At 42.7% G+C, this 22,460-nt stretch overlaps 1 protein-coding gene across 1 annotated transcript; it reads left to right on the top strand.

Moving 5' to 3' along the window:
• The first annotated feature begins 5,764 nt into the window (after positions 1–5,764).
• CNOT11 (CCR4-NOT transcription complex subunit 11) lies at positions 5,765–18,993 on the top strand. Its single transcript, XM_074609293.1, has 7 exons — positions 5,765–6,254; positions 6,969–7,133; positions 10,969–11,121; positions 11,684–11,886; positions 12,649–12,851; positions 15,804–15,900; positions 18,627–18,993. The coding sequence occupies exons 1-7, from the start codon at positions 5,828–5,830 to the stop codon at positions 18,822–18,824; spliced, it is 1,446 nt and encodes a 481-aa protein (XP_074465394.1). The 5' UTR covers positions 5,765–5,827; the 3' UTR covers positions 18,825–18,993.
• Positions 18,994–22,460: the final 3,467 nt, after the last annotated feature.

Here is a 22,460-nt window from a genome sequence, read left to right on the forward strand (position 1 = left end):
AGCAACTTCTACAGTCAAATTACACGGCTTTTCCCTGAGCTCAGGAAATCAAATCAAGTCAAACTGAATGTGCTCTTTTGGTTGTGGATCTAATTTTCCAGTAACAATTGCAATTTATCAAAGGCTGGTGTTCATTTAAATACTAAACCAATTGCATACTAACAGTAAAATCATATGTAAAGCTTTATTTGTATTTGCAGAGGGTTACCTGCCAAGCTAGATTGTCCGTGTCACTTTTAGTTTGGAATCTGTGGATTTATGAGCCAACAGGACAGAGTTAGACAAGGAGACGGAGTGTCAGTAATTTAAGTAAAGCCCCAATCCCTTTATCCTTCTTTCGGAACTCAAAGCATGATTTTTACTGAGGTTCCTACTCAAACCCAAACATAAAGGATGACGGGTGTATTTTATGCTTTTATTGACCATTTAATAGCTATTCTATAAGCCATCTAGAAGAAATGGAATATGCTCAGCCTGCTCCCAGAGGAGCTATTCTGCAAAGGCAGAAAACTGAACCCTTCCCTTTACACCGCGAGACTGTGCTGCAGTGATGTATCTCCTGCGGAATCCAACCCCCCCAGACCCACTGAAGTAGCTGGGGCCCCAACCTTCCGCTTTGAGTGTAACGTGATCCATTTCAGAAATCAAATCTGGCTGAGAACTCATTTATTTGAGTCTGCACTAGTATCACATACTCTTGCTTCTTCATTACACAAGTTTTGAGCCCAAGAATATTCAGCGCACATGCCCACAAAATACAGCACCGTGTGCAGTTACAGGAACCCTCTTTTGCAGCACATTTGCTATACGTCCTGCCCCATGAGTATTTTATCCCCATCTTTTTCTTAGATTAAGATTTTTGCTATCCTGAAACGGCAATCTGTTCTAAAACCATTGTGACTTCAAAATTCCCTTTGTCAACTGATGCTCGTGCCCACCCCACTTCCCATAAAGCATTCCATCTTCTAAACTGTTAGCTTTCCTGCTCTGACCAGAAACCTTTTATTTGGCTGGAATAAATTCAGATGGCTGCATTAGCCACATATGAGTCACACGATTTTTTTGCTATCTCAGTCATTGGGGAAACTTTTTATTGCTCTGAAGTCCATTTCTGCAATTCTACATCCATTATTCCAGTAAGTACGCTACCCAAGAGTGGCTTACATTTCTGAAATTTATACAAAAAGAAGAGACAGCTTTCTTTTTCTAAACAGGTTTCTTTTTTTTTTTTCCCCCAAAAAATTCTTTTCTCCAGTATCTTTAGCAGAGTTTGTTATCAGGAGCAGGCTGTACAGAAAAGACCACCTGGATAGAAGCACCACAGGTGTATTTGGCTCTGGATTAGCACCCAGCAAACCGTCCCTCAATTTATGGCACAATTTTAGGCATGATCATTTCTAACCTTAAACTTAATCCCAAAAATGAATAAATACAACTTTTGCCATCACAACAGAAATTAAAAATCTGCTGGTGAGTCTGAGGTCAACAGATAAGCACAATGTACAAAAGCATTGAGGGAAGAGGCTATAGAAAAGAAGCAAAATTAATTATTTGCATTTCTACATGGGATCTTGGAGACATTCCCAGCAAAGAACCTTTACTAAAGGGGTACAAGTCAAGATAACTGTCTCACAGTGAAGTGTTAGTAAGAGATGGGAAATGAAATGCACAAAATGAGTCACTACCATCACCAGTATCAGATGGGATTCACCCAAGAGGTTTGTATCAGCTGAAGGATGAAGATGCTAACCAATGAACTGCGATGTGCAATCTGCTCATAGCAGTCTCAGTATCAAAGAAATAAGGGTGGTAAGTCTGATACCAATCTTTAAGAAGTCTGTGGAGATAATCCAACAAACTATAAACCACCAAGTCCAATTTCTGTACTAAGCAAATTGCATGAAACTACAGCAATGACCAAAACTTGTGTGCACGAAGGTGAGGCTGAGGAGTAACCTCCCTGTGTGTGCGTAAAGGGACGGATGAGGCACTCTTCCCAGGTACATGCTGAGTTTCCTGGTGAGAAAAAATCATTCAGGACTGTAAAAACAAAAACTGGCAGGAAGGTGCTGCAGGAGATTTTCATAATATTGCATGACTGAATTTAAATGGCAGTGACATCAAATATTTGATAAATGCAAAGTAAAATACCGCAATGAAGGTGGTATGGAAAGGCAAGGAATCCTTCCCTTTTGTAGTGGTGGCTGCTACCTATCTATTCCTGCTGAGAAAGTCATTGAGGACAGTTCTTTTATAGTGTAAGGTTCACAGCTCTAAGGAGCAAACATGAAAAAGGAAAAGAGAAATAAACAGGATTCATACTATAGAGGTGTATAAATCTACGGGACACTCACAGCTTGGACACTGCATGCAAGTTTGGTGCCCCCTTCTCAAAAAGGATACAGCAGAAGTAGAAAAGACAGAGAGGGTCAACAAGGATGGCAGAACGAGGATGCCACAGAAGGGAACATGACCTTAGAAAGGAACAACCAAGGTAAGACACAGTAAGAGATGCACAGAATGATGAGCAATGAACAGAGTGGAGAAGGAAGTACTGGTGTGCACAGCACGGTTCTTAAACTGAACTAAACTGAAACATTGCCACAGAGTCATGCATGCCAAAAATAGAAACAAGTTCACAGAGCACTTAAGAGGAGCTCAAGGAAAAGAATTTCCTTGGGGCTGGGAATCACAGTGATGAGGATTCAACCTTTGACTCAGGAAGCACCTAAACAGCAGACTGCCAGAAGCCAAGTGTATGCAGGTGAAAGCATCGCTCTGGGCTTTCTCTGACAGACACTTCTGCTAGCAGTCAGATGGACAAGATGCTGAGCTAGATGACATCATCGTATGTTTTTGTGTAGTGTTATGGACATTCATAGCCACAGTTACTCACACGAGTTTCTTTCAGTTAGACCAGCAACTCCCATCAGGAAAACTTAGTTTCGCTGCAATAAGCTACCGCTCTCCCAAGTCTTTTACACCCTTGTATCAAACTCTATCTCTTGGTCTCTGAGAGACCCAAAACCAGCCACTTGGGCCTCTTCCACTCTGCAGACCACTGACATGGTTTCAACTTCCCAATCTAATGCAACAGGTCGTCAACCCCACAGAATCAAAACTCATTTTGACAGGAACAGAGAACTAGTTTCTCTCCAGGTCAGCAAGACAAAGTTGGCCTGTTCTGTATATCCTCAGCTCCTCTGTAAGCTGAAATGTCTTCTCATAGACGGAGCATTCGAGTCAGCTGCCAAAGTTTATCTTCCTACCTATTTATACGGAAATCCATTTGAGTTATGAGGAACCTTCTTCTCCCACAGAGTCCTCCTCTCTCAACAACTGAGCTTTCACATTATTTGACTGACGATATTCAACCTCTTCTCTCTATGCATCGCAAGTGTGGGTGGAAAGCTCTTGTTCATGTCCACGCTCTCCCAAATGCTCCAGCTAGCACTGCTGCACACCTACACAGATTACTTCCTCAGCAATTCACAATCCTTTGATTTTCTTCCCAAATGTTAGCTAAAGTCCTTGCTGTGGTTGCTAGTAAATTCCAAATTGGCACAAACTTTCAAGGAACCCAGTGTTTCCTTGAATATGCTGGCCGTGGCAGGAAGCTCACTGGCATCTTCTTCCCTCTGCTTTACTATTCTGTCTGCGTATCTTGCAAGAAGACCTCTCACTGTGATCTAGTCACAGTCAACAAGGCTTTCAGACCACACCTCACATGGCTGCAGACCCCATTTTTTTCCCAAAGTCATCATTTTTTAATGTCTGTATATGTATGCGAAGGCTTTACACCTCTCAGATCTGGGTTTCTTTCCCATCAATAATGTGAATTAAAGAACACATCTATTACTTGCTTTATATTCAGAACATCAGCTTTCAATTTATATCAAATATTTTAGAAACTGAATCCCATCTTTTAGAAAAGCATGGATAACTAGAAAGCCAAGGTCTTCTGGGCTGGGTGACTTGGAAGGAGTACTGATACTAGAAGAATCAGACAACAGAGGCAGTGTCTGCTCCCAGGACTTCACAAGCCCTTCTCTCAGCATGTATCACAGAAAGCTCTTCCTCCAGGCCATGCCCTTGGCACTTCTTCAGGCTATGCCTGATGCGTCTGTGAGTTGCTGTCCCTCAAGGTGCATTTCCACAAGGTAAGCTGGTGAAACAGATCGTTGCACTTAACAGGGATGTTCTTCTATCCCTGACTTCCAACCATACATAGAAGTGTGTGTCTCATGGAAGAGATGGATGAACACTGCCTCCAGGATGCCCTCTACACAGGGCAGAGGTAAGCAGTGAGAGGAGGCGAACACCACCTTTCCATTTTATCACCAGAGACAAGGCAAGGCAAGGCTGCCACAGCTGCTGACTGAAGCACAGCCTTGGCATCTCTCTCTTTTCTGTCACGCTCCCAGGGACACACAACCCTGCACAGTTGCTGGCTGGTCCATGCATGCTTGGAACATGCCTTCATTCCCCTTCGGGGTGATGACAGGGGAAGATGTCTGGGGTGGAGGCTTCCCTTCTTCCAGATAGTGATGGGATGATCTCGTAGCGAGATGTAATCACAGAATTACAGAATTACAGCATGACAGGGGTTGGAAGAGACCTTTAGAGATCATCTAGTCCAACCCCCCTGCCAGAGCAGGGTCACCTAGAGCAGGTTGCACAGGAAGGCATCCAGGTGGGTTTGGAATGTCTCCAGAGACGGAGACTCCACCACCTCTCTGGGCAGCCCATTCCAGTGCTCTGTCACCCTCAAAGTAAAGAAGTTTTTCCTCATGTTGAGATGGAACTTCCTGTGTTCCAGCTTGTGCCTGTTGCCACTTGTCCTGTCGCTAGGCACCACTGAGAAGAGTCTGGCCTTATCCTCTTGACACCCGCCCTTTAGATATTGATAAGCATTGATGAGCTCCCCTCTCAGTCTTCTCTCCTCCAGGCTAAACAGACCCAGGTCTCGGCCTTTCCTCATGAGAGAGGTGCCCTAGTCCCCTGATCATCTTTGTAGCCCTCCGCTGGACTCTCTCCAGTAGTTCCTTGTCCTTCTTGAACCGGGGAGCCCAGAACTGGACATAATACCCAAGATGTGGCCTCACCAGGGCAGAGTAGAGGGGGAGGATGATCTCCCTCGACCTGCTGGCCACACTCTTCTTGATGCACCCCAGGATGCCATTGGCCTTCTTGGCCACAAGGGCACATTGCTGGCCCATGGTCATCCTGTTGTCCATCAGGACTCCCAGGTCTCCTTCAGCTGAGCTGCTCTCCAGCAGGTCAGCCCCCAACCTGTACTGGTGCATGGGGTTATTCCTCCCCAGGCGCAGCACCCTACACTTGCCCTTGTTAGACTTTATTAGGTTCCTCTCCACCCAACCCTCTCATCAAACGTGTTCTGTTGTTCAAGGAGACGGCGGTAAGGCCTTCCCCGGCCAGAGGCAAATGGCCGTTCCCGCCGCCGGGGGGGGACCAGCGGCCACGGCGGGCCCTGGGGGCGGGGCCCCGCCTCAGCGTCGCTGGGCGCCCCCTGCCGGCCCCAGCCGCCGCCGCGCCCCCGCCCGGCCAATCCCCCGCGCCCGCCCCGCCCGCGTCGGGCGGACAGAGCCAATCCCGTTCCTCCAGGTGGGGGCGGGGCCGCGTCCCGCCCTTCCCCGCCGCCCGCCCAATCACCTTGCGCGCCTCCTCGTCGCCCCGGTGCCGAGCCGGAACACCCCGGGCGTCTTACGGCTGCTGCCGTAAAGCGAGGCCGGCGCGATAGCCGTTACGGCAGCGGGAAGCGGCGGGGCCGGGCCGGGCCGGAGCAGGCGGCAGCGGGCGGGGGCGGATGCCCGGGGGCGGGGGGAGCCCGGCGCCCGGCACGCAGGTGGGAGCGGAGGCGGGGGAGTCGGGCGGCGCGGCAGGCGGCGGGCCGGCGGGCGGCAGGATGAGCCTGTCGCCGAAGGAGCTGTCGAGCCTGCTGAGCATCGTGTCGGAGGAGGCGGGCGGCAGCACCTTCGAGGGCCTCTCCAGCGCCTTCCACCACTACTTCGGCAAGGCCGAGCACTTCCGCCTGGGCTCCGTCCTCGTCCTGCTGCTGCAGCAGCCCGACCTGCTGCCCAGCCCGGCCCAGCGCCTCACCGCCCTCTACCTCCTCTGGGAGATGTACCGCACCGAGCCCCTCGCCGCCAACCCCTTCGCCGCCGTCTTCGCCCACCTCCTCAACCCCGCGCCCGAGCGCGGCGGCGACGAGGCGGAGCGCACCCCGCTCTCAGGTGCGTCCCGGCGGGGGGACGAGGGACGGAGGGAGGAGCCCTCCCGGGGTGGTGGGGCAGGGCAGGCTATCGCTGCCCGGTCTCGGTTTCCCGCCGGCCGCTTTCGCTTTCCGCCTTTGGAAAAAGCGGTGGGGATTTCTCATGGCAAGCACGGCCACGCTCCGTGTTAGATAGGCCGCTTGGTTGGACCGTACCATGGAATTTTTTGGGGAGAAAGCCGTTAAAAAAACTGGAGGTTACAGGAGGCTTTTGACAGCTTTAAAGCCGTGAAACAAACCTCTCAAAGAAATACGCGAATGAAACACTTTTTCCCACTTCAGTAAATACAAGCATGACAGCGATGGGTAAATCAGTTTCTAAGAAAATTGCTTTTGTAACTGACAGTATGAATTGCGATGTCTGGTCATATTTCATAGCTCACTAGTTGCCTAAACGGGAAAGCATGTAAAGAGAACACTGTCACTGACTTAGCATCAGGTGTTGTATGTCGAGATGCATGACGCTGACCAAGATAACAGTGTATTTTACATCACTTTAGGAGCTGAGTAGGTAGCAGTTTTGTATGTGCTCACAAAGACTCTTCAGCTGCACTGATATTGTCATAAATCATGCGTTAGTTTGCATTTTAGTTTTGCTTGTTCTATGTGAAGCATATAGAAGCTATTAATGCTACTGCCTTAAAATTCAGGGATTGTTTCCACTGTGTCTCCACAGGCTTCTTACCTCCCATAACTCCTCCAGAAAAATTCTTTCTATCTCAACTCATGTTGGCCCCCCCTAGAGAGCTGTTCAAGAAAACTCCTCGGCAGATTGCTTCAATGGACGTGGGGAACATGGCCCAGTCAGTGGATATAAGTGGACTTCAGCTGGCATTAGCAGGTAAGGAAGATTTGTGGCTGTGGTTCAATTATGAATGGAAATGCTAATTGTAATGTGGCTGTGAGTTACCTGAGAAACACTCTTGTCTGTTCTAAATATGAAAACAATTGAACTGTGCTTTATGGCCTTCACGCTCATGTTCAAGGACAAAGAGAAACTTCAAGCAGAGACTACATCTTAGCTGTTTTATTTGACTTAACAAGCAGTTTTTTAAGCACTGCCTTAAACATGAGAACATTTTGCAAGTATAGGAAGATTTTTTTCATCTAAAGCTTTTTGTTCTTTTTGTGTGTGTGTATTTTTATCCCTTTTCACTCTTTGCGGTATTTCTATTATGAGAGAACAAGCATAATTGTCATGCTGTCATGTACTGGTACTTCAACTGCACCTGGCAAATTGGCTATTACAATTATATCTTCAGTTTTATACAATAAAGTCAGATCTTAACAGTGTTAGCTCAAGAGTGGGAAGATGGTCGTCTTTTACTAGGTTGAAAAGAAAAGCAATGTGATGCTTATCCTTTGACAGGAGAAAAGAAGCAGGAACATGATTGTTCTGATCGCGTTGACTGATGAGTCACATCTGGAGCTAATCTGAAATAGAAAATATTGTTGGGAACAAGGAGCCAGTTTGAACACCAAAAAATAGTGTTTTTTTCCTAGGTACGTGCAAATGAACCTACTCGCTTGAAAACTGACCATCCCACTTCTATATCTGTACAATGTGGTTTACTGCTGTGAGGTCAGGCACTAACTAGGCTTTCTCCATCCTGCAGTTATATCTTGATATCATAATTTTTTTCTGTTTTGTTTTGTTTTTTTCTGTAGAATCTATTACTGGCTTGTTATGGTGTGGTATACTGTCCCTTAGTCACAGTGTACAAATGTCCTCTGGTGTCCTCCTTAGCTACTATTTCTGAACTGCGATATCTTTTGAAAATGCAAATTGAATGCCTTAACATACCTTCAAGGGGGAAACAAAGCCTTCTGGTTCTTGTTCCATTCATCCTGACTGTGTTTTCTAGAATACTCTTGTGAGTTCAGATTTTGTGAAACTTCAGGCAACTTGCGATTTTTAGCATAAGGCATATGAGATGCCTGGAGTTTTTTCACTCATCTGTTTTCCCCTTGGTACTGTGGCTGCCTTCTGAGTAGTTCTCATTAAAAATAAAACATGCAAAGAGCCTCAAAACTGTAGCTGTGTGGATGGGTACTCTAGGCTGTGCATTTTAATTTGTCCTTTTTTTAAAATGGAAGACACTGATGTTTTAAAGTACAGTACAAAGTTATTAATGGGGCTTTACAAAATTAAGACCTTGTAAGATGTGCTTCTATCATTATTTACACAATCCAGTAAACATGCATAATTAATTACTTAAGAGCAGTTGTAGGAATTACGTAACAAAACAAGCTGCATCTGAAGAAGGTTCATGCTGTCTTTCTCAGACTTCTTGCTCTACCTCCCTGGAATAAATGTTTGCTTTCTGTTCACTTTCTTAGAACATAAATCTTTTGCTCATCTTAATATTGTGATGCTTCTTGACTGTCTATTTGTCATGTTTCAGAAAGTCTGAAGGTCAGATTTCAGAAGTTCTTGGTATATTTCTCCTAATGACTCAATATGCAGGATGAAGCTGTGCGGCTGTCAGTGCATAAAGACTTGTACTGTGGTGCTTAGATATGATGTTTAAGGGGTTGCATTTACACCCTTTCCCCTCACATATCATGGAACATAATAGTTTAAGACTTGGTGACCCTTCAAAACTGTGGTTCCCGAGATGAATTCAGGGCCTTTTGGAGCCAGATGATATTTAATTACTTTAGAATATACCTGCAAATTCAACTTAAATAATTTAGAAAGCATTCATTTTTTTCAGTCAGTGTATCTATAACAGTCTTTTTGTAGAGGGAGGAAAAAGTTCTTGGCGTGTCTTCTGAACTTGAGCTGTTTGTGACAATTCACTTGCAACTGTATAGTGGTTTTTCTGGCTGTAGTTTTCTTTTTTGTTTGTTTGTTTTGGCTTTGGGTGTTTTGTTTTGTTCCCTCCCCCCCAAAAAAAAGTAAAGTGTTGGAATAGAGCATCTTGGGAATGATTATTAAAATTTGCTTTGTTCTCTTCCCCTTTTGGTCTACAGAATGTTCATTCAAGCCTCTGTCTCTTCCTATAACTTGTTTTTGTTAATCTGGTGTGTTACTGTATCAAAAATGTCACTTTCTCCTAGTTGTGGAGATGGGTCTTCTGGCAAAGTGCTTGTAACTGTTTGTCACTAACCCATATTTGATCTAAGAGTAATTGACCTGTGTTAAGTTTGCAATGCATTGTAGAGCTTTCCTTTAGGAATCAAACTAAGTTTCTTTTTACCTGTAAAAAGAAAAAAGAAGTTAGCTCCATATTGATTGTTTTCAGAATATTTTTTTTTTTAATTTAAATGTCTTGTTTCAAGATGCTGTGTTGTTTCCTGTTAAATCAGCATGTTCTGATTCTCATTTCTGCTCACCTGAAACTGTTGATCCAGCCCTAATTCCTGAAGCAGTGAGGGTGAGCTTTTGAGCTTCAGTGCATATAACTAAGGGCTTATATAAGCTTCTAAAATCGGTAAAGGACTGTATCTTAAACTTTTATATTTTTAATTAAGCATCATCAATCACTTGAGATTATGGGCATACAAACAAATTGGTGATTTACTTCTACCAACTGATAGATTTAAGTTCTAGATGATAAATAAAAAGATGCCTAATATTTATTTCTTTTTTACATAGCACTTTATTTGTCAAATCAACCCCTCTGTGGCTAAATGAAAATACTCACAAGCTGGAGTTTGAAACAGTTTATGAAGTCAAAGACATGTTTTATAAAACAGCTCATTTGGACTTTGATTTTAAAATTTATTTATTTCCTTTTTAAACAACTGAGAAGTATGCTAGTTATTGCCTTTAACAAAAAAACATACCCTGCTGTAATGCTTCAGCAAGCATATATGCAAATGTTTGCATGATCTGAAATAATTGGATAAAGTAAGACAGAAAGCCAAAAAATAAATTAGCAATGAGTGGTACTTTGTTTTGATGATCCTGTTGTCATTCTCAGTTTCAGTCTCTCTCACGGATTTGGTGGGAGTCATGAAAACCCCCTAGTTTCTTTTTGGCCAGTTTCAAGTCTTCAGTTGTATATACTAAATTTACTATTATTTTTATGTAACTTGATTATGTTCTGTAATTTGGCCTTTAAAGGGACTTTCAGCTTTTCTTAGGTTTGCTTTAATGCCGATATATGTAGAATCATGTAACAACTAAACTGCATCTTCTTCCACACAAGTACTTGCTGGAGCTTGACAGCAAATGCAGAAGTAGCTTACACAATGCCACTGAAATGTGTTGGATAAATTTGAGTAGCTGACTTCAGGTCTAATATGGCCATTATCATTGCGGAGTCTGTAAATGTATTTCTGTAGATTTTTCACTTCCCCGCTCTGAGAAGAAGCGATTGCAAAACTAGATATAGCATGTGAACTCTTTCAGGAGTACCATGTGAATCTACTAATGGGCTTTTAGATGCAGATTGCATCAGTCAGATACTTTTTCTAAAGTCAAGGCTATGTTTCAGATTAATTTCTATTTCTTCTTTGTCCTCGCTGCATGCCTCTGTCCCTTGCCTGTCAGCTGGCACTCCGAGTACTAGCTGCCTGACACAGTACTAAATTTCACCTTGATGATATCTGGGGGTTTTTTTTAAGCTAGTTCTTCTCTAAAGCTGATTGTTTCTCACTACTTTTAGTATTCCAGGCATCTCTGTTTCAATTTTATGCTTTAATATTATGGACTGGCCTTCTTTCAGAACGTCAGTCCGAGCTGCCAACGCAGAGCAAGGCCAGCTTCCCCAGCATTCTCAGCGATCCTGACCCAGATTCTTCCAACTCTGGTTTTGACAGCTCCGTTGCCTCCCAGATCACAGAAGCCTTAGTGAGTGGACCAAAACCTCCTATAGAAAGTATGTGCATTTTCACGTCTTTTTTCTCTGTAACTCATGCCATGCTACATTGTTATACTTCTTCAGATGAAATGTAATGTAATTCAGAAGTATTTTCAAGGTATGAAATAGGAGTTAAGAGGAATGAAACGGTACAAAACTGTGTCAGGCTGTCTCCAGATCAGACTCCATAGTGTTCACATTTCCAGACTTTTAAAAATCTGGAGCCTGTCTTCAAGCTGTTACCTGTATCATCTGTCAGCTAAAACACTGGGTCTGATGCCCCTCAGATCTTAGTCCCCTACACCAAGCATTGACTGTTAACACCTTCCAAGGAAGTAGTTACTGTAAAAGGAAAAAAGACCGTAGAATCAGTAACTTAGTGATCTGAATCAAGAGGAAAAACAGGCTGATATAACAGCATAACTAAAAATCAGAAATAAATGTTTTTCTGTGAGGCACATAAGATTGTCATGCCTGTTCTCAGTATTACGTAGCTTAAAGAAATGGGGGCTTCCTTTTGCGCTGATATAAAACTGAATACCTGAAACTTAAAAAACGTTTCACATCATTGCCATTTCAGGTCACTTTCGACCAGAGTTTATTCGACCACCGCCTCCACTCCATATCTGCGAGGATGAACTGGCATGGTTAAATCCAATAGAGCCAGATCACACAATTCAGTGGGATAAGTCAATGTGTGTTAAGAACAGCACTGGAGTTGAGATAAAAAGAATCATGGCAAAAGCTTTTAAAAGTCCCTTGACTTCCCCACAGCAAACACAGGTAAGTATCACGCACTTACTGTCTAAAATGATTTTCTAGCAGCTATTAACTCATGTATTTTAAAAAAGTTATATCACTTTAATTGATCTGTGTTTAGATTCAGGAAACTCCAAGGACTTTAAATTGTAAAAAAAAAAAAAAGTTTTTGACTTGGGTTTTCATGAATACAGAAGAAATCTTTAAATCTCATAACATTGACGGGACATAGTTACAGTTGATCAATAAGTGGCACCAATATTTTTCTGCATAGGAAAATTTTCTTAAAACAAAGTCGTTCATGCTTCTGTGGAAGCTTTTGATAAGTAATTACTTGAGAAATGCCAAGCCCAATTTTCCTCAATTTGATAGTATTACGCCTGATTTCAGTGGGCTTTTTGATAATCATTATGCTAGCAGTATAAAATATTCTTTATTTGCAGAACTTTTTCTGACAACAGTGAAACTGAGGTTTCTTTCTGCTGGACAGGAAACAAGAAGGCTGAACCTTCTCATGCTTGTTGGTTTTTTTTTTTTTTTCCCACTCTTCCTTGCCACTCACTGATGAAAGACTAGGAGATGTCTCAGTAAAGGTCTTACGGGCACAGTTGCCTTTGCATAGAAATTTAAAAGTATACCTCCAGTGTCTTTCAATAGAGATGCCTAAATCTAAAGGGATATCATTCTCCTTAGCTTAGATGTATTACAGCAGTTTCTTCAAGCAATAATGTGAATAGTTAAGGAAAAAAAAAAGGTAGTATCTTTTTTTTTTTTTTTCCTTTACAGCTCCTTGGAGAACTGGAAAAGGACCCCAAGCTTGTTTACCATATTGGTCTCACTCCTGCCAAATTGCCAGACCTGGTTGAAAACAATCCTTTAGTAGCTATAGAAATGTTGCTGAAACTGATGCAGTCTAGTCAGATAACAGAGTATTTTTCTGTCTTGGTCAACATGGACATGTCCTTACATTCAATGGAAGTTGTAAATCGGTGAGTACTATCTCAAATTTAAGGTGGTTTCCTTAAGTATGTAAAATAAATAAATGATCAGTTAAGTGATTGTGAGGCTGGCCGCAGGGCTGTCTTTGGATACATTCCAAAGACTACCAAAAGTAACAGGAACTGAAGAAATTACTAGTCACATTATAGTAAAGGAAAAGACTATCAAACTGTCATTCCCGTCTCAATTTGTCTATGCTGTTTGTGTTTTGTATTTTTTAATACCCTTTTAATAATAAGACTTAGTGTGCTCTGATTAATCCTGCAGAGGAAGTACGTGCTGTGGATTCATTGCTTTCTACAACTCCTGGACCATCCGTTTCTTTCATAACAGCTTTACTTGCTTTTCATGTACTTCCTTATTGGTGATACCTGTAGTTAAAGGGAAAAAACCTCTTATTTTACTCCAGACTGAGTTTCTGAAGTTAGCTGTGGGTTGGCAATAAAGAATTGAACCTCTCAAACATCTTCAGTGTGAAGTTCAGAGAATACTGACAATAATTTTAAGTTCCGTTTTACAGTAGTGCTATTTTAAAATATTACTGTAATATTAGCAGCTTCCTATTAGCAGTAGCAAAACTGCAACTTAACAGGAAAAAACTCCACAATTTCCCAGCAGAAAGATGTGTTGGTGGAGGCATATATATATACTTCATTTTCTATTAATTACTTATATAATCAAATATTTTGTTTTAATTAAAATTATAGTAATTTTATATTAACTATTTATAACATACCATATTTTACCATATCAGGTACGGTAAAAAGCACACTTCTTGCACAGGTGCTATGTTAGTTAATCTTTCAGTCCCTGTTCCAAGAATGGAGAGGCTTATTCAAAGAAAACACTGTGTTACTCTTTAATACTAGAAAAGTGTTTCTACTTTGAAAAGAATTGTGTGGTGGATAACTTCAACTGGTGTTGATAATTACTAGAAAATCACTTTATCAATCTGTTCGGTACATTCAGCGCAAAACAAAACAGTATTTAAAATGGTTTTCACTTAAGGGAGTCTGTCACTGCAATCTATAATATACCTAAAGTTTTTTTCAGACATCATGTTCCTGGTTGATCTATAAATTTCACTAGCAAATATATGTCCTACGTCACAGGAAGCTGCAAGTTTAGTTACTGACTTGCCAAATGACCAGTTAGTGGATCTGTATGGTTTTGTCACTGTACTGACTGTCACTCCAATGGGTCACAATCCAGTAATTCCTGATAAAGAATTCATGTTCTTTTCTCATATCTTAAAAATTAGCCTCATCTGTAGCTTCTGTCATCTCTTTCAACTGAGGTAGCAGTTGTGTTTCACTAGGACACCTGGAAACATTAGTTTTGATCTTCTTGAGGTGTGCTTGTGTGGAAGATAGAGGACTACAGTGGGACAAAGGGCAGCTATTGTGAGAATCCTCAATAAAAAGTGAATGCCACACAGCTAATCTGCTTAAATGCAACTTGCATTCTTGATGTGGCTTAAGTGAACAAAAGGTGGTATTGTTAAGTAGCCATCCTGGTCTATGTTCACACCCTGTCCTCATTGGGAATATCTTCTGCATATAGGTACAGCCCATTTTCTTAAGAGAATGCTAGTCCCTTCAATGGGAAAACTTCTCGGACAGCTCATCTCCACAAACTACAAAAGTACATCTCTCTCACTTACTTTCTTCCATTTCTTGGCAATTATTGAATACAAACTCACAAATCAGCCTTGTTCTGCAGTCCCTTTGCAGCAGAGTTGAACTCTACCTTAATAATCGTTTAAGGAAAGAAACATTTTATTTCTGAAATAAATTCCTCCCTACTGGTGCAGGCTGACAGCAGTTACTGCCCTGAAGTTGGGCTAATGATTACGACATGGGGAAACAGCTGTAAGAAAGGAGCTCTTACTCCTGTCCAGGGTAGCCATGCTGCCAGTTGGGCGTGCTGGTTCTCCCGCAGCATAACTACCATAGGAACAACTTTTCTTAAACAGCAAAATGGCTGTCAGTGCACACAGGGAGACACCGAATTTTTAAGTGAAAGAAGACAAAAGCTTGAAGCTGACATGTCTAAAACATGCACTGTTTTCCCTATTGCCCCCGCTTTTCACTACTTGAGATAGGACTGTGATTAGAGTTAACTTTGGTCAAGTTCTGTTGTAACTTTGACAGTTGTACATTTAATGTACGTTGTTGCCTAAAGCTTGAGAGCTGTATTGCTTGTCCAGGTAAGAAACAGTGGCAGCTCGAATACTTCAGTAGCCAGTATTAAACCACAAATAGGCATGCTTTGTTGTTAACCCTTAAAAATACACTAAAACCGTTCTTTGATGCAATAGTTCTCCAATTCTTCTGTAGTAAGAAGCTTTTGAGATTATCATGCATCATTAATCTCTAGTTAACACTTCCATCTAGTCGGCGTCTCCTGTACTTGAGCTCCAGGTATTCATGTCGTTTCAGTTCCTAGGAATAAAATTTCGATCTGAAGGAACTAAGGAAACTGATCTCTTGACGCAACAAAGGAGTTATTCTTGTTGTATGCTTAAGGAAGGAGTTCAGCATCTAGATTCAGTACCTGAACTGCAAATACGAATAAGCAAAATTGTATTGCAGTGCTTATTGCAGAAGAATCCTGGTATTCAGCTTGGGGGCCTTCATTATAAATTGGAAACTACTATCATTGACTCATTTGTATATTATATAGCAAATGTTTGTAGGTATGTTATTGGTTTCTAGCCTATCTAACTCATCCTCTGTACTGTGTCAGAGTTTTAAAAAGTATTGGACTTCTAATGAAGATACTTAAAATGTTTAGAAGTGTATCTGTGGAAGCTGGCAGAAATCAGCTCTGTATTACATGACTGGAAGTAAACTAATATCACACGTCTAACTCATTTGTTTTGCAATGGAATCACTTGATTTATGGCTTCATAAACCACTGTGTATTTTTAATTTGAACAGGCTTACTACTGCAGTTGATCTCCCACCCGAATTTATTCATCTTTATATTTCCAACTGTATCTCCACTTGTGAACAGATTAAAGACAAATATATGCAGGTGAGTTCGTTAGGAAATTGCTTAGGAAAATGGATCCCATATACTGCTCTGTGTAATATGTGTTCAGATTTTATAAGACTGATAGCATTAAGTTACTCTGACTTACTGCTTCTTTATTTCAAAGGCACAGTTTTTTTTCCTAACGCACTATGCAGTTCTTTATAGTGTTTAACAAATGTTTCTTTACCTCTTTACATGACTTCACAGGTAACTACTGTTCCCTGTTTTTCTGTAGACATAGTACACTTCTCCCTAGCAAAACTGCAGTTTTTTGTGACACAGGTCCTTACCTACAAAAGGTTTATCTGTCACTGTGTGCCTTTTCTTCACCCTCAGTATTAGTTGTTTGCCTTCTACTTAGTTTTAAGCTTCAAGCTTCTTTCTGTACAAGTGTACTCCCCGCTTCCAAACCTTTGAGGTGATGTTACAAAACACGTGGAAGTCTTGCCCTTCAATCAGGACTACTGTCAACCTACAACAGTTTGCAGATCTCCTCGAAGACCTAAAAACCTTCTCTTTTCTTCCTAACACCATACTTTCCACTTCCCAAGCCTGTCATACTTCCTCAGTACTAGCCTGCAAGTTGTAGCTACTTCAAGGATCTTTACCCCCCAGGGAGGTTTCCATACCTTTGACACATAAGGTTGTCTACATGCTGTGCAAGGTACTTCCTTCTATCCTAAACCAACCTGTTTTTTTCACCAGCTGCCCAGTAGATCTTGTTTTCTTGGATACGCCATTGGTGAAAAACAGTTCGTGTTCAGTTTACCCAAGGCTTTGTGAATCTTCACCAAGTCCTGCCTCAGCTTTTTCCTCTCAATGCTGAAGGATTGCAACCTCTTTAATCTCTTGCAGCAAGGCAGCTGTTCCTTCCCCTTAAATTTTTTTGGTCTCCTTCTCTAGATCTACTATATCCTTAAGCTGCAGAGACAAATACTGCGAGCAGTACACAGGATATGGGTGCAATGTGGTTTTCAGATAGCAGCAAAACGCCCTCTGTCTTGTTCTCAATACCCTTCCAGATGATGACTAACCCTTTGTTATCTTTTGGTGGCTGCTGCTGTTTCTTTGCTTTGAGACTCTGCCAGATATACATGGGTGGCTCGGTCTGTGACCTGCTGAATAGCTGTGCCTATTACACTTGGTAGCAGAACAGGGAAATAGCAGCAGGGCTGGGCTGCGGCTGAGAGTGTCCCCACAGAGGGGGACACTGTGCTCAGAGGGGCTGCTGAGAGCATACAGCAGCTGGGCTTCAGGCACACTTGGGAGGAAAAAAAAGAACAGAGCGTCAAGGAACACACACTGATCACAAGTAGCGTGCAAAGCTTGTGAGATCTAACATTTGTTAATGCTGCACATGAGGCCTCACAGCAACTGAGACACAAGATCTTTTGTTTGAAAAGCACAGTACACAACCATTCCTATTGGAAGTAAAAGAGGCACGATCCTCAGAGACTGGGAGTCAGCCAGCATCTTGCATTTCTACTTTTGTTCTGAGTTTCATCTTCCTTAATTATTAAAGTTACTCTTGTTTTCTCTGCAACACAAATTTGTTACATGTGATGCCTTTTAATTGCAGTGAAGGAAATAACTTGTTCAGTTTCTGAATTCTCTTGGTATAAGTAGTAAGCTCAGTTCCTGTAAACATAGTTGATAGCTTATTTTCAGAGTTAAATAATCTAATATACTTTGGACACTTAATCTATCAAATCCCCTCAGTTCTGTCTGATAATCGTTCATGTATATAATTGCTGTTAGAGAAGGGCATCGGTTCAGCTCCTTCTCGCTATGAGACCACTCTAATGATAAAGATCTGCTTTTTGTCCTTGAGGAATAAAGTACTTTATACAGTACTATATAGTGTGTGTGCGTGTGTGTGTATATACACACACACACTATACTATGTAGTCTATACAGTATAGCGTACTGCTTTATACAAAGCAGATGGTTAGTGACTGGATCTGTGCATCTAGGTCTCCGCTTCCAACTCCCAGTGTGCTCTTCAAGGTGTTACCTAAGCAGCCCTTAGGAAGGAGGAACACTTCCCACATCCCATCTCTTCACTGGAGCAGGCAGGAAACAACCCATGAACTCTGAGGCATGTTCTTGGATTAGATGTCCCTGGTACTGTCTGTCTTTCTAAGGTAGAGCGAGAGGGTCACATGCTAATTCAGCAACAGAGCACTTCCCATGAAGCAATTTTGGCATCAGGTCTGTTGCTGTCATTTCCCATCTGGAGTGCCTTAATCATGTGGTGACTGGGGAATTTTGAAACTTGAAGCTTGTTCATTTTTTCCTCTACGGTGTTATTGTAGAAAATGAGACTAAGCAAGACCCTGGTGATGGCATCATCTTAAGCTATGATCCTTTCTTTCTGACTTTATTCAGAGATTACACAATAAAGAAATCAAGTACAGTGCATAGGTAGGTCTGGTGCTTCACTTCTGCCACCCTGTGATTTATGTGTGGGATTAATCTTGAGAAAGCTCCTGTATCCAGAAGTGCAGTACTATAAAGCAGAGGAGTCAATTTTTTAAATACGGTAGTAGTATGGGAGATGGAAGAGCAGGGGCAGCGCGTACAAAGCTTGGGAACAAGATTACTGCTGAAGCTAAAATGCTCCTGAACTGCCTCAGCTCTCTGTAGTGCGGAGGGCTGACTGTCCTTCAACTGACTTGGTTGTAAACATTTGTTTGGATTATGAAACTGTATTTCTTCTGTTTCAGAACCGCCTGGTACGTCTTGTTTGTGTCTTTCTTCAGTCTTTAATCAGGAACAAAATTATTAATGTACAGGACTTGTTTATAGAAGTGCAAGCATTCTGTATCGAGTTCAGTCGGATACGAGAAGCAGCCGGCCTTTTCAGATTGCTGAAGACACTAGACACTGGGGAAAATCCATCAGAGACAAAAACATCAAAATAAAACCACTGCATCACTGGCAAAAAAAAAAAAAACCAAACCACCACCAAAACCTGCCAGTGTTCTATACCAATTAATTGTATATTTTAAAATTAAATCACTGGATTAATGATGTAATACACTATAAATAGCATTTTATGCATTTAAGCAATAAATGTTTTTTTTTCTGATACACATGCTTGAGTTTATGAAAGGTGTTAGGCCTTACACTTATGCTGTTTTTTACTATGGGTTAAACTCCGATGGTCATATGCATATCCTGAACTACAGGCTCCAATTCCGCAGTGAATGTAAATGATACTTGCTATTTCACAGCAAATTTAAGTATTCATCTGGTACTCGCTGTCTCTGTGTCCAAAACTGTTTGTGAATAACTAAAGTCAACTTCTATCAAGGTAAGTTCTACTCTGCATGATATTTGAAAAATCATGGCAGTCAGGTGAAGCCCCTGGCACCTGGAAAAAGGGACACATCGCACCCATTTTTAAAAAGGATAGAAAGGAGGAACCCGGGAACTACCGCCCTGTCAGCCTCACCTCTGTGCCTGGGAGGATCATGGAAGAGATCCTCCTAGAAGCTATGCAAAGGCACATGGAAGACAGGGAGGTGATTCGAGACAGCCAGCATGGCTTCACCAGGGGCAAGTCCTGGTGGCTTTCTACAATGGAGTGACTGCATCTGTGGACAGGGGGAGTGCTATGGCTATCATCACTCTGGATTTCCGCAAGGCCTTTGACATGGTCCACCACAACATCCTTCTCTCTTAAGTTGGAGAGAGATGGATTTGATGGGCGCACTGTTTGGCGGATAAGGAGCTGGGTGGATGGTTGCAGCCAGAGGGTGGTGGTCAATGGCTCGATGTCCGGATGGAGAGGGATGACAAGTGGTGTCCTTCAGGGATCCGTACTGGGACCAGTGCTGTTCAACATCTTCATCAATGACTTAGATGGTGGGATCAAGTGCACCCTCAGCAAGTTTGCTCACGACACCAAGCTGAGTGGTGCGGTCAATGTGACAGAGGGACCTGGATGAGCTAGAGAGGTGGGCCTGAGCAAACCTTGTGAAGTTCAACAAGGCCAAGTGCGAGGTCCTACACTTGGGCCAGGTCAACCCTTGTTATCAATACAGGCTGGGGGATGATGTGATAGAGAGCAGCCCTGTGGAAAAGGACTTGGGGGTACTGGTGGATGAAAAGCTGGACATGAGCCAACAATGTGTGCCTGCAGCCCAGGCGGCTAGTTTCATCCTGGGCTGCATCAAAAGAAGCATGGCCAGCAGATCCAGAGAGGTGATTCTCCCCCTCTACTCTGCTCTCATGAGACCCCACCTGGAGTATTGTGTCCAGCTCTGGGGTCCCTAGTACAAGAAGGACATGGACCTGTGGGAGTGGGTCCAGAGGAGGGCCATGAAGATGATCTGAGGGCTGGAGCACCTCGCCTATGAGGACAGGCTGAGAGAGTTGGGGTTGTTCAGCCTGGAGAAGAGAAGGCTCCGGGGAGACCTTATAGCGACCTTCCAGTACCTGAAGGGGGCCTACAAGAAATCTGGGGAGGGGCTGTCTGCAAGGGCATGTAGCGATAGGACGAGGGGCAAGGGCTTTAAACTAGAGCAGGGCAGGTTTAGATTAGATATTCGGAAGAAGGTCTTTACAGTGAGGGTGGTGAGACACTGGAACAGATTGCCCAGAGAGGTGGTGGAGGCCCCATCCCTGGAGACATTCAATGCCAGGCTTGATGAGGCTCTGAGCAACCTGATCTAGTTGAGGATGTCCCTGCTTACTGCAGGGGGGTTCGACTAGATGAGCTTTAAAGGGCCCTTCCAACCCAACACATTCTATGATTTAAGTAACTTCAGTTCCTGTTTGTCCTTTCTTTGCTATGTTAGACCTTCTAGAAGCTGGATACAACTTTGATGCATGCTGGTTTAGGTGAGAAAGGGAAAAGTCTAGAAAAACCTAAAGGCTTATTTTTACATGGCAGAAATGAAGTGTTGGGTGCTGCAGGCTCAGAGCGGTACTCTCTTTTCAGGATCATTAAATCTTTCCTGAAAACTGGCCTCATACCATCAGTAGGTCGAAGTACCACACCTATTTCATGCTTGTAAGAGTGTTTCACTGAGGAAAGAAGGTGCCATTTCTTCCATAAAAATCCAAGTCGTGAGCCTCTTCTCACTTCAGAATTTGCATAAGCAACTGCTCTGTGGCTACCAAAACTGAAATAGCCTTTTCCTTCTAAAGTGTAGAGACTGAGTACCATTCAGGTGTTGGGGGAACTGGGTAAGTCTGTTAAAGTATTATTTTAAGCTGATAGAATAGCTGCTGTTATTTAAGCCCTGAGGCTGAATAGGAAAATAACTCAAAAAGCCGGCTAGTTCTAATTTAATGCTGCTTCATAAAGGAAAGCTGTTTTAAATCTGCATCTGCTTCTCAAATTTTTATGAAGTACAAGATCAATAATGCAAGGTCAGGACTGTCTTTTGGCTCTCTCTTTCCAAGTAATTTAAGTTGCTGAATTGCTTGGATTGAAAAGCCCATTGATCTCACATTTCATGCAGCATAATCTTTTGGTAAGAAGTCCTGTGAGAAGTGTTCCCCAGTCATTAAGGGTTAGACTTGTCTGGCTTCCCAGAGTTAAGATAGATGAGGCCAACTAAAGTAGCATTTATTTAAGATCTGCTCCAATTCTAGACATTCCTTCTAAAACCCAAGACATTTGCAGTAAGTCACTGTTAGCAGCAACAGTTAACTGAGCTTGTGCTCTAAATTTGTACCTTCATGCTTTACATCTACTAAAGTTGAAGTACAACTTGACTATCTTGAAAAACATGGTTTAAAAAACCCCACTTTCTATAGACGTTAGGCTTTTGTTTAGAACTTGGTACTACAGCTTAAGATGAAGTAATGTCTCCATCAGAAAACTGATTACTACTGCTTCAAGGCATTGCAATCTACCTTATGATTTACAGAATTACTTTAAAAGAATTTAAGCCTTGCAAAAAAACCAAGAAGTGGATTGCTACTGTGATAGTACAGCAAAAGCATTTGCTTGAGTTGTACTGACATACATTAATCCCCAGTCCCTGGATTTGTCCTGTAAATAAAGAAATTATCAATTACCAAGAAACAGTCTTAAGATTTTTATCACAGGCACTTCTGTAACGTATTTCTTTACCTGGGAAATAGGCAGAGCCTAATGTACAGAGCCCTCTACATTAATGAAAACATTCAAACTTGTTACTGAATGTGCTGCATGCTTCTGCCGTGTTTGCTTGTTAGGAGGGAAGATTGCCACATTCCCTTGTACATTGGGTTTTCGTGGCAAGGCTGTGGTAGTGGGGGGCTGCAGGGTGGCCTCTGAGGCAAGGCTGGGGCTGCCCTGTGCCAGACCCAGCCCACACAAGCTGTCACAGGTGAGCCCCTCAGCTGGGCTGGTGGCACCTCTGTGATAGCTCCATGTACCCCACGGAAAGGATCCCGACTGGAACAGTTCTTTAAGAACTGCAGCCCATGACAGGGACCCCCCCCCTGGAGCAGGGGAACAGTGTGAGGAAGGAACAGCAGAGAGCAGATGTTTTGCACTGACCCCAGCCCTCCTTCCCCCGCCCCTGCCACCCATCCCAGGGAAGGGAGAGGTAGAAGAG

The sequence above is a fragment of the Larus michahellis genome, chromosome 1, assembly GCF_964199755.1.
Source record: "Larus michahellis chromosome 1, bLarMic1.1, whole genome shotgun sequence".
In the NCBI taxonomy this organism is placed as follows: Eukaryota; Metazoa; Chordata; class Aves; order Charadriiformes; family Laridae; genus Larus; species Larus michahellis.